This window comes from Geotrypetes seraphini, chromosome 9, assembly GCF_902459505.1.
Source record: "Geotrypetes seraphini chromosome 9, aGeoSer1.1, whole genome shotgun sequence".
NCBI classification, from domain to species: domain Eukaryota; kingdom Metazoa; phylum Chordata; class Amphibia; order Gymnophiona; family Dermophiidae; genus Geotrypetes; species Geotrypetes seraphini.
Genome location: NC_047092.1, coordinates 176534769 through 176548920, shown reverse-complemented (window position 1 = coordinate 176548920; position 14152 = coordinate 176534769). Strand labels below are relative to the sequence as shown.

At 41.3% G+C, this 14152-nt stretch overlaps 1 protein-coding gene across 5 annotated transcripts in view; it reads right to left on the bottom strand.

Annotated features, from left to right (window-relative positions):
* FXR1 (FMR1 autosomal homolog 1) overlaps positions 1-14152 on the bottom strand; it is a 138280-nt gene that overhangs the window by 101348 nt on the left and 22780 nt on the right. For all 5 annotated transcript variants that reach the window (XM_033959389.1, XM_033959390.1, XM_033959391.1 and 2 more), the window contains exons 4-5: positions 9090-9161; positions 3208-3356 (exon numbers count right to left, since the gene is read on the bottom strand). In XM_033959389.1, the coding sequence (XP_033815280.1) occupies positions 3208-3356; positions 9090-9161 (221 nt within the window). The remainder of the gene's footprint in view (positions 1-3207; positions 3357-9089; positions 9162-14152) is intronic.

The window sequence follows — 14152 nt, the reverse complement described above, 5'->3', positions numbered from 1 at the left end:
ATTTAAATATCTCTGTGGCATTAATGTGCAGAAGGTGAGCCTTTTTGAAATGAAGGAAAACTCCAGCATGAGAGGGCATAGGATGAAGTTAAGAGGTGATAGGCTCGGGAGTAATCTAAGGAAATACTTTTTTTTTTTTTTTTTTACAGAAGGGATGGTAGAATAGTCTCCCTGTAGAAATGGTAGAAACAAAAATTGTGATTGAATTTAAGAAAGCTTGGGGCAGATGTGGGATCTTGTAGAGACAGGAGATAATGCATGCTGTGGAAGGGCAGACTGAATAGGCCATTTGACCTTTATCTGCCATCTTGTTTCTATATTTCTATGAAATCCAGAAAGCTTGGGACAAGTATGTTGTTTCTCTAAGGCAGACAAAGCGACAGTAGATGACATGGTTAGGCAGAAAAATGAAGATAAAAGACCAAATGGCCTATGTTTCTCTGTTACTAGGCTCGCTCCCCACCTGAGACATCATTGGGGTACAAAGGCATTTACTGCAGGGAAACAACACTGGAGGCATCATGCATGAAGAAGGGCATGGCTCTTTGATGCAACGGAGCTCCTTAAGAGTGTTCCTTTGGATGGACTTTGGAGACTGGACATTTTGCCTCTTTCATTTAGTTTTGGTTTATTCCTCTTGGGACATTCCTGATGGTTTGACATATGTCTTATCAATGTTATTGTATGCTGGGGATGGCAGTTTGTTTTACAGACCCTTTTCATAATTGCCAGCGAGTCCAAACCTGCATCATGATCCCATCTAAAATTTGCGATGTTTCATTCTGCAGACCGCAACTTCAAAAAGTTCCAAACAGGATGGAGTTATTGCAGGTGACGGCTACAAGTATGGTTAGTAGTCTTTGTCATAAAGTACATGAGAACAAAAATAGCAAAGGTGGTCAAAGGAAATAAGAGTTGCCAAAGCTGTCACCATCAATGTTTACTGAGAACAGACCCAACTTGGACAAGTTTCAGCATGTTACCTGTATCAGGAGTCTGAAAACATACAGTACATCAATAATAATAAAAGGCTAAGCGCACATGCGCTTTTCAAAAATCGTGATTCCTGGTGGCATGAGGTGTGCTTCTGTGCCAGTCCTCACGGCACCTGCGTGTGACTGTGCAGAAGACACCAGCGACTCTCCTCCCTCCCGCTCCTCTTCAAAGCGGCCTGCTGAGGTTCGCCAGCCGCTGTAGCGAACCTCGCAAGCCACTCTCCACCTCCGTGCAGAAGAAGGAGTCGGGGATGCCGCTGCCGCACATTCACACGTCTTCCTGCAGCCCCGCACACCGCCATGAAGCAGGAGAACCTGTCCTCGGCGCGTCACCGTCCGCCCTCACTCACCGCAGCCTCTCACTCGCCGCCTGCCCTCTCTCTCTGCCTGTGTCCTCGCGTGTCACCTCCCGCCCTCACTCTCCACCGCCGCTGATCCTCTTCTTCAGAGCAGCCTGCGATCGGGGCCGGCTTTAAAGAACCTCGCAGGCCGCTCTCCAACCTCAGTAGCACGCTCCCTCTGACGCATGGGATCGCATCAGAGGGAACATGCTACCGAGTTGGAGAGCGGCCTGCTAGGTTTGCTAAAGCTGTCCACCACGATCACAGGCTGGTTTGAAGAGGAGCAGGCCAGAAGATGCCAGGATGGAGGGAGGGTAAGAATGGGGCCAATACAGGGGGGGCCAGGGGGAAAGGGAAAGGGGGCTGCTTTGGGGGGAGGGGTGTGCTTGGGACGGACAGGTGTGCTCGGAGGGGGGGAGGGGGAAGACAGAAGGGGCCATGGAGAGACAGGAAGAGGGAAATGGTGCTGCTTTGGAGGAGAGGGGTGTACTTGGGACATACAGCTGTGCTCGGGGGGGCAGGGAGAAGACAGAAGGGGCCATGGAGAGACAAGGAGAGGGAAAGGGGGCTGCTTTGTGGGGAGGTGTGCTGGGGACAGACAGCTTTGCTCTGGGGGGGAAGACAGAAGGGGCCATGGAGAGACAGGGAGAGGGAAAGGGGGCTGCTTTGGGGGGGGAGGGGTGTGCTGGGGGGAGACAGAAGGGGCCATGGAGAGATAGGGAGAGGAAAAGGGGGCTGCTTTGGGAGGAGGGGTGTGCTGGGGGGAGACAGAAGGGGCCATGGAGAGATAGGGAGAGGGAAAGGGGGCTGCTTTATGGGGAGGTGTGCTGGGGACAGACAGCTTTGCTCTGGGGGAACGACAGAAGAGGACCATGGAGAGACAGTTAGGGAGAGGGAAAGGGGGCTGCTTTGGGGGGGAGGTGTGTCCTGGGGGCAGACAGCTTTGCTCGGAGGGGGTGGGAGACAGAAGGATACAGACTGCGGCCAAGGAGAGAGAGATAAAGAAATACAGACAGATCTATTCTAGCACCCGTTAATGTAACGGGAAGATCGTAATTATTTTCAATATGCTATGATTGGATGGAGAGGTTGTATATGGAATTTGGGTACACTCTCCTGGTTTCTTAGCATATTATTGATTAGAAAATTAAGATAACTAGCAGTTAAGCTTTAAGTTTTCTAACTACTTTAGGAGAGTATATTTTTCACAAGATGTAAAATACATAAAAAGCAGGGTTTACTTTGCAGACAAAAAGGAAGTAGAATTTTGAAGCCAGGGGCAGAGGTGGGCCGGGGGCAAGTACAGCAGCAGAAGAGGGGATGAAGTAGGAAGTGTGGCTGTTCTCTGTTCTGCTTCAGGTTCCCATCCTACCTTCTTCCTTCCCTGAAAACTGCCAGAAAAACAACATCTCTACTGCTCTGGCACTGAAGTCTGAAAAGAAGTAGAGGAACTCCATTGCAGGCCATTCCCCCAGAAATTAAGCCCTGCGTATATAAACCAAAAAAAGGAGAAGAAAATACCGTAGAGATGAACAGGAACAAAAGGAGCAAAGGTGACTGACCATTTTTGTAAAATATGTACATATTTATATCTTCTGAGCAGGTGTAAATTTGTGTGCTATTGAGGACAGTCCTAACGCCTACTTCAAAAAGGCAAGTACCTATATTGCTTTTAATACACATGCATAAAATAGGCACTTTTTAGGGACTTTGATATCCTATTATAAAATAACCCCACCTAACATATATAAGAGTTCTTTCTTTAAGCAAATATGAGTTTCCAAAGAAAAACAACAAGGAGAAAAGTATGTATAGTACAATAAAGGAACATTAACACTGTTCTAGCAAAAATTATACTTGAAATAACTCACGCTTCTCTCAAATCTTCTGGAACATCCACTGTGCATTTAAAAAAGGAATTCTTTGTTACAGTTTTATTTTGATTCACAGGTCGAAGTCGTTCAAACGTGACGATTTCATTGTAAGTAGCATCACAAGCTGCATACTCGATGACATAAAACTAGAGAAAGAAAGTCAAATTACTACAAAATCTTTTCATCTCTATTTATAGATTAAAGTCAGCCAACAGAACTCTGTCTTTACTTGGTTTTTTTAATGTGTTATTTCTTAGCAAGTTATTGTAACACAAAAACTATCATGATGATTTCAGATAACAACCTGTTATTAAGTCAACAAAAAATATCAACCAGCTATTTCAATGCTTACTCACAAAAAAAAGCCCTTATCTCCTGACCATTTATACCATTAAGAAAACGTTTCAATTTGTTGCTTAATCTTGAACACACTAAGATAAAAGCCATTTAAAACTTAGCTAGTTATTTTTGAGACCAAGTTACAGATGCACATAAAACCAAATTAACCCTTTCAGGACCATAAGGATCGTAGGCCAATTTTTGTGGTTTTGACGACATTTTTATGGTAAAAAGGGCTTGCAGATGCCAAAAAATTGATTTTTTTTGTGAAATATCATTATTTTTATTTAAAAAAATCACACTTCTGGCTTATGGACAGTGTGGCAAGTGAATCTTCTCGTCAATCTAGCAACGACGCTAATGAATGAATGTCGGAACCAGTTTGTTTACATAAAGGTAGTATCATATGGAATCCGTACATATCAAATTTAGAACTGTAGACTATCCCAATCAAAATTTATAGGATTTTAAAGTTATGGGACAAATATGTCCCTTGGTCCTGAAAGGGTTAACCTGTAGTAGGTGTTCTCCCTGGATAGCAAAATTCAAGTTCTCACAAAATAGATACCATTATTTGATGGACACCAGCGAAAACAAAAAAGTCTACATTTTAGAAAACTATAGATACATTTTGCAACTTGCTGCACATGCTTTGCTTCCAGAGCTGAGTCACATGAGGCATCCTCCATTCTTAAAGAGAACTTCAAAAGGAGTTAAGAGGATTTGACTCTTGCCGTCACACAGAACACCCACCACAGGTAACTAATGGAAGATTAGGTTCTTATCTTTACTAATCTTTCTTGTAAACAGGAATATCAGTCTTGACCAATGGATATTTACCCAGCTTTACTGTGAAGTCGGTACAAAGCCTAATTTACATATTCTTCAACTCCTCCTCCTCTTACTCTGGGCTGTGCTAGATTTTCTCAGTATGTATCAAAGCAGTGAGTGGGTATGAAAAGAGAGAGAGAGGATGCGGTGATTCTCCCTGAGATAACACAAGTTTGTTCTTTTTTTTTTAATTCTTTATTCATTTTAAAACTGACAAACAAGTGATTAACATTAAAACATTACATTACTAATAAAATATACATCAGTTGACATTCTTATACATATAATCCATTAAAGTAGAAATTATAACCCTTTCCCCCACCCAACAATTCTTCAATGAAAATTTTCATAATACATACAGAAATCCAATCATTAAATAAAAATATTAATCATCCAATTTCCCCCCCTTCCCCCAATAAAATACATGTATCCATCAAAAAGGAAAACGATGTTCATTTATTACAATAATTCTCTAATGGCCCCCAGATCTTTAAAAAATTGTTATAATTACCTTTCTGTACAGCAATTGCTCTTTCCATTTTAAAAATGTGACAAAGTGAATTCCACCAAAAAGAATAATTAAGATTTGTATAATTTTTCCAATTAGCCGTAATGTGCTGAATTGCCACCCCTGTCATTATTAATAGAAGTTTGTTATTATAAGATGAAATTTGACTTTTTTTTCCTCATAGCCATGCCAAACAGAATAGTATCATTGACAAAGCAACATGATTTTCAAGTAAACGGTTAACCTGCGTCCAAATTGAATTCCAAAATAATTTAATTTCCTAAACACAAGTTTGTTCTGCTCAACAAAAACAGCATTAATTAAAACATTTTGCAATGCACAACAAAGTGAAATGAAACTTGTGTGCAACCTGCATCAACAATTTGAAAGAGACTAAATTTGCAGATTTTACACTATTGTAATAAATTCTTCTCCTCCCTCGCCATAAAAGACAGTGGAAGTAAATAAGACGTATGACCTTCCAGACATGTCTGAGGCAGAAGGCAGGCTGATGAACTGACAGGGAGGGCCATTAAGACTGATATTCCTGTTTACAAGAATGAAGCTTAGCAAAGGTAAGAACCTAATCTTCCATTCTAGTGTAACAGGAGTATCAGTTTTGACCAACGAGATGGATTAAAGCAGTCCCTAGTGCCTAGGGAGGGACAGGTGAGCCTGCTACCAGTATTGCAGAACCAAACAAACTCTGTATCCCTTATAGCTGCTACATCCAACCTGTAATATCTGGCAAAAGTGTAGAGGCGAGACCATGTGGCTGCCCTACAAATTTCTTCTAGTCTCTGCCCAAGACGACACCACCCCTCTGGTGGAGTGTGCCTTTACTCCCATGGGAGATTGTTTTCCACTCCCGATATAGGCCAAAGAAATTGCCAGTCAAATCGATCTTGTAATGGTCACCTTTGATGCCAACTGCCCGTCGTGCAGCACTCAGGAGCACAAAGAGGTGATCTCACAGGTGATACTAGTTAAGTCATCTCTAAATAACAAACTCCTATTCAGACATCCAGGCATTACAAGATCTTGTCTTCCTTCTCTGCCCTGGAAGTTAAAAAGGCCAGGAGACATACTTCTTGGTTTACGTGAAAACTGGAAACTAAAGTACCATTCAAAGCAAGACGCCAAACTCTTGAAGGGCTCCCTGAAGGATACCGCTTGCAATTCTGATACCCTTCTGGCCAAAGTTACAGCCATTAAAAACAGTCTTGACTGTTAAGTCCATAAGCGAGGCCTCCTCCAAGGGCTCATACGGAGCATGAGCTAAGATTCCAGGATGGAAAGGGCTGGTGCAAAGAGGCACAAACATGTAATGCTCCCTTTAAAAATGTGGACACATCTAAATAAGAAGCCAAAGTTCGCTACTTGGTCTGCCCTCTAAAGCAGTAAAGACCCGCAAACTGTACTTTGAGGGAACCCACTGCTAAGCCTTTATTGAGCCCCTCTTGAAGAAAGGCTAAGACCATGGCAATTGGAGCCTTATTCAGATCTATGCATCTCTGACTGCACTAGCTGTGGAAACACTTCCAAGCCTTCATATAGGTTGTCAATGTGGACTGCTTCTTAGATTTTAGCAAGGTGGTTATCACCAAGTCCAAATAGTCTTTGCACACTAAGGCTTCACGCTCAAGAGCCAAAGCAGTCTGGATCCTCCAGAGCAATTGGACCTTGCGAAAGGAGTCAGATGACATGAAAGCCTGTTCTCCTTGCTTCTCTCTGCGTACAACAGCTGCCTCAGCAAGTCCAAAGCAACCAGAATTATTCGCCTCTTGTAGGTCTTTATCCTTCAGAGAACTCTTCCTATCAGCAGCCATGACAAAAACATATATAGAAGCTCTGCTGGAGACCAGGGCTGGATCACAGCGTACAGGCTGTCGCTTTCAAGCTCGTATCTTCCACTGAAGAACCAAGCGGCCTTCTTGTTGCTGGCTGATGCCATGAGATTGAACATCGGTTGCCCCCAGCATTGTACAATATTGTCAAAGGCCTCCTGAGACAGAGACCACTCTCTGGATCCAGGTGCCTGACGACTCAGGAAATCCGCTTGCACTTTGTCCACTCCTGCTATATGTGCCACCAAAATCCAGAGTAAAGCTCTGGCCTAACAGTCCAAAGGACCACTGTAGGGACTCAATCTGTCTTTTCTTGGGCTCCACAGCAATTACATGTCTGCGGGCTCTGGCAGGGATTTCTTCTCTGGAATCGAGCTACCTGCAGATTCCCAGCCCTAGAGGGATCAGAGGTAGCTGAGCACATGGCTCCCATCCCCCTCTAGCATGCCCTGCAGCATGCAGAACAGACACTCCTCAGCCAACCATCCAGCACAGTCCTTGCATGAAATAGGATTAGAAAGACCCAAGGAGTCCATCCCTATTGATTGTAAACAAAATTGAGGGGTTTTGAGGTAGTCTTGTAAAAAAACTTTATTTAAAAAATTGGGAAATCCAAGATGGCCACTGTGGCAATGACTTTGGCACAAAAAACGGCCTGGGAAAGCCAAACTAACTCAAAAAAAATTTTTTTAAAGCATTCTGAGGGATGGGACTTTATATCTAGCCCCAGAAACTCCCCAAATTGCAAAATTCAGACCCCACCCTCCTCCATTTTCCCCAAAGGCTACATAGCCTTACTCACTGTTCAATGAGGTGCCTGCCTGCTTCAGTTCGGAACTGCAGCTGGGATACTGGAGAAGAGAGCTGCCACCAATTAAATCCACAATCTGTGGTCTTCGGGCTTCTATTCGGACCAGTCAGAATGAACCTCTACTCCTTCTAATCCTTGTGCCACAATGAGGGGAGGAAATGCAGTCAGCTCCTGAGAAATCTAAATGGATGGATACGGGGCCAAACAGTTTGCCCTCAAACTCCTGATAAATTAGAGATGCAAGCAAGCAACTAGGGGAATGGACCCTGAGCTCCAAAAATATTAAAAGTAGGCTAGCTAGACTGATATCATCAAAGGTTGATCCATCCTAGCTGCAGACTTCAGCGCAGCGAGTCTGTATCTTCTCCTAAGCAGAGGTCCCAGGCTAGTGGGAACCTCTGAGCACCAAGCCTCGAAATTCAGATCCACAAACAAAACCCAAAAATAACAAAATGTCAGAGCAGATCAGAAAGACTCTTTCTCAACTTGCTTACAGAAGGGAAAACTGAGGAGGCATAGGACAGCCCACTGGAAAGTAGACAGAGTTGAAAGATGTATGACATCCTTCTGCAATCAACTTATAGGTTCAGGGAGATAACCTTACTATTCAGGGTTACTAGACACACTGCAGTAGAAAACTGTCTCAATTATATTTTACAAAGTTTTAACAGCTCAACTTAGAGCAACAGAGTGACAACAGCCCACCTCTAAACTATATATAGTTTGTAGCTTGACTTTATAGATTTACTACAAACTAGTTCCCCCCTCCAAGGTATCTGACCTACATGCAGAAGTACTGTGTTTATACACATGGGAAAAATTAACATAGCTAGTCAGTATTACAGCAAAACCATTCCTTTGAAAAAGGGCCTGTACACCTCCCTTTAGCGACAAACCAAAGTGCCTATTTTTAAATATTCAAGATGAATTCTTGTCAACTCTGAAAACAAACTTCTCCCCAAACATTACATATTCTCTCCTGAGCCCAGGACTTCAACAAGCAGTTTGAAGCAGTGTTTACTAATAAATGAATCATACTCCGGTGCTAAACTTAAATTGGTTGCCAATTGAAGTGCAAATTGAGTACAAACTTTTAACTATAATACACCATGTGCTTTATGGTGTGGCACAATGGTACCTGATTCAAATTTTGAGAAGATATATCCCAAATCAAAATTTACAGTCAGATTCAACTATGAGATTGAGGAAAAGAATCAGGAAGTAGTGTACATTATTTAAAAAACAGTATAGTTGCTGTATTGGTGGCGGACCCAAGACTTTGGAACTCAATGAAAGGGTCATTAAGAGATATTAAATCTTTCAATAAATTGTTAAAGACCTCCTTGTTTGTGAGATTTTTTCCTTATTTGATCGTTTTGATACTAGTAGCTAACAGATTTGAAGATAAGATGGTGGTTTTAATAAGTGTTTTATTTGATAATGTATTAATGGATATGTAATGTTTGTTACTTTAGTGTATGTACCGACTGTTACCCATTTAGCTAATAAGCGAGATAGAAGTTTTTAAAATAAAATAAACTACCTCTCCCTTCATCATTCGAACTTTAGCCAGCCACCATCCACAAGGTTCTTGCTCATTTGCTCTGGAATAAACCTGTAAAAAGAATATATATATATAATTAGAAGTTGGTTAATAATCTTATATTTGACAAATTGTATTCAGATATGTGAAATGTGCTTTTATGAAAATTACAGTACACAGAAAACCAAAACAAAAACAAGCTATGGAATCAAAAAGACCTAGGTCAAATCAGCAACTTCCATGCAACACTAAAAATTATCCTCTATATAATCTGATAACAGGAAAAGAAAGTAATATGAGGCATATTACTTAGTCTAAAGGTCCTAACATAACCAGAGCTCAACACAATATGGCAAAATATAAGAACAATTTGGTCACAGTGCTATATTTATTCAATACTGGTTTGCCTCAAAATGGTCCCTTCCTTTCTTAAGTCAGATGTTACAAGCACACTAAATTGTATTAACTAAAACCTAACTATGAATCAATAAGCTAAAATAGATGGGGTTTAGAACCATGGACACAGTGGAACCTCTAAGGGAAAACAAAATGTCCAAAGTCTCTTGCAGAGAAATTTCAATGGAGTTGCATACGCAGAAGTGTTAAGCCTTTCCAGAAAGGCTCTTCAGATAGTTGGGGATGCAGAACACCACTTAGAAACATTAAGTACTCCTCCTGAAGTAAATTGTAATCTAAATATGGACCTTGTCGGGATGCTGATTATTATACTTTAGTAAAGCATCAAAGTTCTGGCACATCAATGATTTATGAAGATTGTTGTCAGATTTAATACTGTGCTTCTATGATGTAGCTTAAGGGCCTCCCATTGGATTCTAAGTGTATTTTTTTATGATCACATATTTGGGTTTTGGAAACACTGAGCACTTACATAAAGTTAAATATTTTTGTAATTAGGAAATTGGAGCACTAGATAATGCCTCTTGCACTTATTTTGGTGCAGTGGTTATCATACCAATAGTATCTGTAGACTAATGGTCCTCCTTATGAAAACAAGTTATTGTGCCTCAATAGGGTCATCATAAGAACAAAATTTTTTGCTGTTAGCTTTTCATAATATTGCTGCTTTCAGAGAATGACAATTCAGATTTATAACTGCTGGCAAGGAATTACTACACTTTTTACAAGCTATATTGCATATATTCAGTGCCTCCAGGTTATTACTATTTTATCATTTCTATAGTGCTGACAGGCATGCGCAGTGCTGTACATTTTATATGTAATAGATGGTTCCTGCTCTGAAGAGTTTACAATCTAATTTGGACAGACAAATAGGATATATAGGGATTGGGGAGTTTCTTGCAGAGATAATGATAAGATGGACATAGGTAATTTTATGGTGGAGTTAGGAGTTGAAAACAGCCCTCAAAAAACTGGGCTTTTAACTTGGATTTGAATACTGCTAGAGACAGATCCTGATGTAATGACTCAGGCAGTCTTTTCCATGAACATGGCACAGCAAGATAGAAGGAATGGAGTCTGGAGTTGGCAATGGAGGAGAAATGTACGTTTAAGAGGGACTTGCCCAATGAACAGAGTTCATGGGATGGAAGCAAAGGGGAGATAAGTGAGAAGAGATATTGAGGGGCTGGAGAGTGAATGAGTTTGAATTGTATTCGGAAATGAATGGGGAGCCAATGACGTGACTTGAGGAGAGGAATAATGTAAACATGGCAGCTCTCACAGAATATACATCATGCAGCAGAATTTTACATGGATTGAAGGGGAAAGAGATGGTTGAGCGGAAGACCCGAGAGTAGCAAGTTACAGTAATTTAATCGAGAGGTGATGAGTGTGTGGATAAGGGCCGCTATGGCTAAATATTCAGGGGTAAGGCAAATATTTTCACTGAAGAAAAACAAAATATGTAACACCTCAATAAAACTTTTCCAAATCCTTATCATGGGAAATTAATTCACTGCAATATAAGAAAAAATCTAATGGGAGCAGTCTAACAAGACAAATGATTTGCACTTTAACAGCTAAATGCAATTGGTCTAGATATAAAGTTTGAAGATAATCTGTCTCCACAATAAAAAAAAGTCTAGCAAGTATTATCATCTTGCATTTTTAAATAAATCTTGCATTTTTAAATAAATCTATAATGTACAGCATAATGGACCAACTGTGATTTTATGGATACCACAGTGAGAATTGCATATAGTTTAAATAGCAGGCATAATAGACTCTAAAAAGGGACAATGTGTTGAAGTGCCCCATTCAAAAAATGCAGCTGTTGAAAAGCTCTTAAGTTATTACTCTGTAGCCTGGTGCCTAACCGTGCCAAAAAGAAGTAGGAAACTGATGAGTAATGCTTAAAGCCAAAAAAACCTGCAGGGTTGTGATGGACAAGAGCATCTCATGCAGCTTTTGGCAGCTGTGTACAAGGAGAAATCATGTCATACCTGATAATTATCTTTACTTTAGTCAGCAACACTGTTCTGAACCAATGGTTATCCTTCCCATCAGCAGATGAAAAGTAGAGAAAACTAAATTCTACCAGTGACATCACTGTATAATCTATGGTGCACTCTGGAACAATCCAGTATGCATCTGTCCAAGCAGCCAAAGGCCTCTTTACATAACACACCCCGCCTCATCAACCACTACAGTTGCAAGGATAGGCAAACAAGCAAATCACCACAGATTGGCACTCGCTACCCAGCATATCCATCTCTCCAAGTTCAAGTTCAATATTTTTTTTTTTTGTTATATAATAATTTATTTATCAATTTATTTAATATACCGCAAATATAAACCAGAAGGCAAATTAAGCAGTTTACAATAAAAGGTTAAAATAAAAAAAATTAAATAGGATAAGAACAAAAGGAAAGAAAAAACGTAAAGAAAAAACAATTGAGAACATGGGGAAAGAGATGAACAATATGGTAAGAGAGAAAACAAAGTATTTAATTCTGCCCACACAAAAGAAAAGCAGCCATCAGGAGGAAGTAAAGAGCTAAAGGCCAAAGATAAGTATATGTCTTTAATTGTACCTTGAAGGTTACAAATGATTTCTCTGAATGAAAGTAAAAAGACAAAGAATTCCAGAGAGTAGGAGCCATAACACCAAATGAAGAAATCTTATGGAAATCCAGGAAAAGTTGTCTAAATGAGGGAATGACTAATTGCTGTTGTGAGGAGCGTAAGGTTATATGAGTTGAGTATGGGACCAGAAGACTATATAAAAACAAGGGAAGACCACTCGATAGAATCTGGTGAGAAAGGATATTATATTTAAAGGGGATGCGATATGACACCGGATACATGTGTTCTGATTTTAGGAGCAGTGACATATGATCGAACTTACAGCAGTGATGGACTAATCTCACTGCAGTGTTCTGGAGTAATTGTAGACGATGTAATTGGTATTTCGGAGTCCAATGAGAACAGAATTGCAATAATCAAGTTTGCTCAAAACAAGGGAGTATATTAAGAATATGGATTCCATCTCTCCCTCTCCTCCAACCCCTCTCCACCATCTCCTCCTCCCCCCCCCCATCTACCCTTAATTTGGCTAATGGCAAATTCTTTCGAGATCTTTTTAAATCCATTACTAGACTTAAAAGCTGCTACAATTTTCTTTCTGAAGGCCTCACAAACAACATCAAAGCAGGTGCCATAAGGCGGTAAGAGGGGCCAAGAGAGACTATGAGGAAAAAATAGCCAAGGAGGCAAAAAACTTCAAGCCGTTCTTTTGATATATTAAGGGGAAACAACACGCGAAGGAAGTGGTGGGGCCGCTGGATGACCAGGGAATAAAGGGAATGCTAAAGGAGGACAAAGCCATCACCAACAAACTGAGCACATTTTTTGCGTCTGTATTTACCGAGGATACACACAACATACCGGAAACCAACAGGCTATACGCAGGAAACGAAGACGGGAAACTGACAGAGATGACGGTCAGTCTAGAAGAGGTATGCATGCAGATTGATAGGCTTAAAAACGATAAATCCCCGGGACCGGATGGCATCCATCTGAGGGTAATCAAGGAACTGAAAGGGATTATAGTTGAACTGCTTCAACTAATAGCCAATCTGTCGATTAAATCAGGAAGGATTCCAGAAGACTGGAAAGTGGCGAATGTTATGCCGACCTTCAAAAAAGGTTTGAGGGGAGATCCGGGAAACTACAGACCGGTGAGTCTGACCTCAGTACCGGGAAAGATGGTAGAGGCGCTGATAAAGGAACGCATCATTGAACACCTTGACGGACACGATCTGATGAGGACCAGCCAGCAAGGCTTCAGTAAAGGAAGATCTTGCTGACGAACTTGCTGCACTTCTTCGAGGGAGTAAACAGGCAGACAGACAAGGGTGACCCAGTCGAAATTGTATATCTAGATTTTCAGAAGGCGTTCGACAAGGTCCCGCATGAACGACTACTTCGAAAAATTGCGAGCCATGGCATCGAGGGTGAAATATTCACGTGGATTAAAAACTGTTGGTGGGTAGGAAACAGAGAGTGGGGGTAAATGGACAATACTCTGACTGGAAAAGCATCACGAGTGGAGTGCCGCAGGGTTCGGTGCTTGGGCCCGTGCTAAACATATTTATAAACAACCTGGAAATTGATACGACGAACAAGGTGATTAAATTTGCGGATGATACGAAGTTATTCAGAGTAGTGAAAACGCAGGAGGATTGCGAAGATCTGCAGTGTGACATAAACACGCTGGAGAAAAAGGGCCGCGACATGGCAAATGAGGTTTAATGTGGATAAGTGTAAGGTGATGCATGTCGGTAACAAAAATCTTATACACGAATACAGGATGTCCGGTGCAGTACTCGGAGAAACCCCCCCTCCAGGAAAAAGACTTGGAGTACTGGTTGACAAGTCGATGAAGCCGTCCGCACAATGCACGGCGCCAACTAAAAGGGAAAACAGAAAGCTAGGAATAATTAGGAAGGGGATCACTAACAGATCGGAGGTGGTCATCATGTCGCTGTACCAGGCCATGGTACGCCCCCACCTGGAATACTGCGTCCAGCACTGGTCGTCGTACATGAAGAAGGACACAGTACTACTCGAAAGGGTCCAGA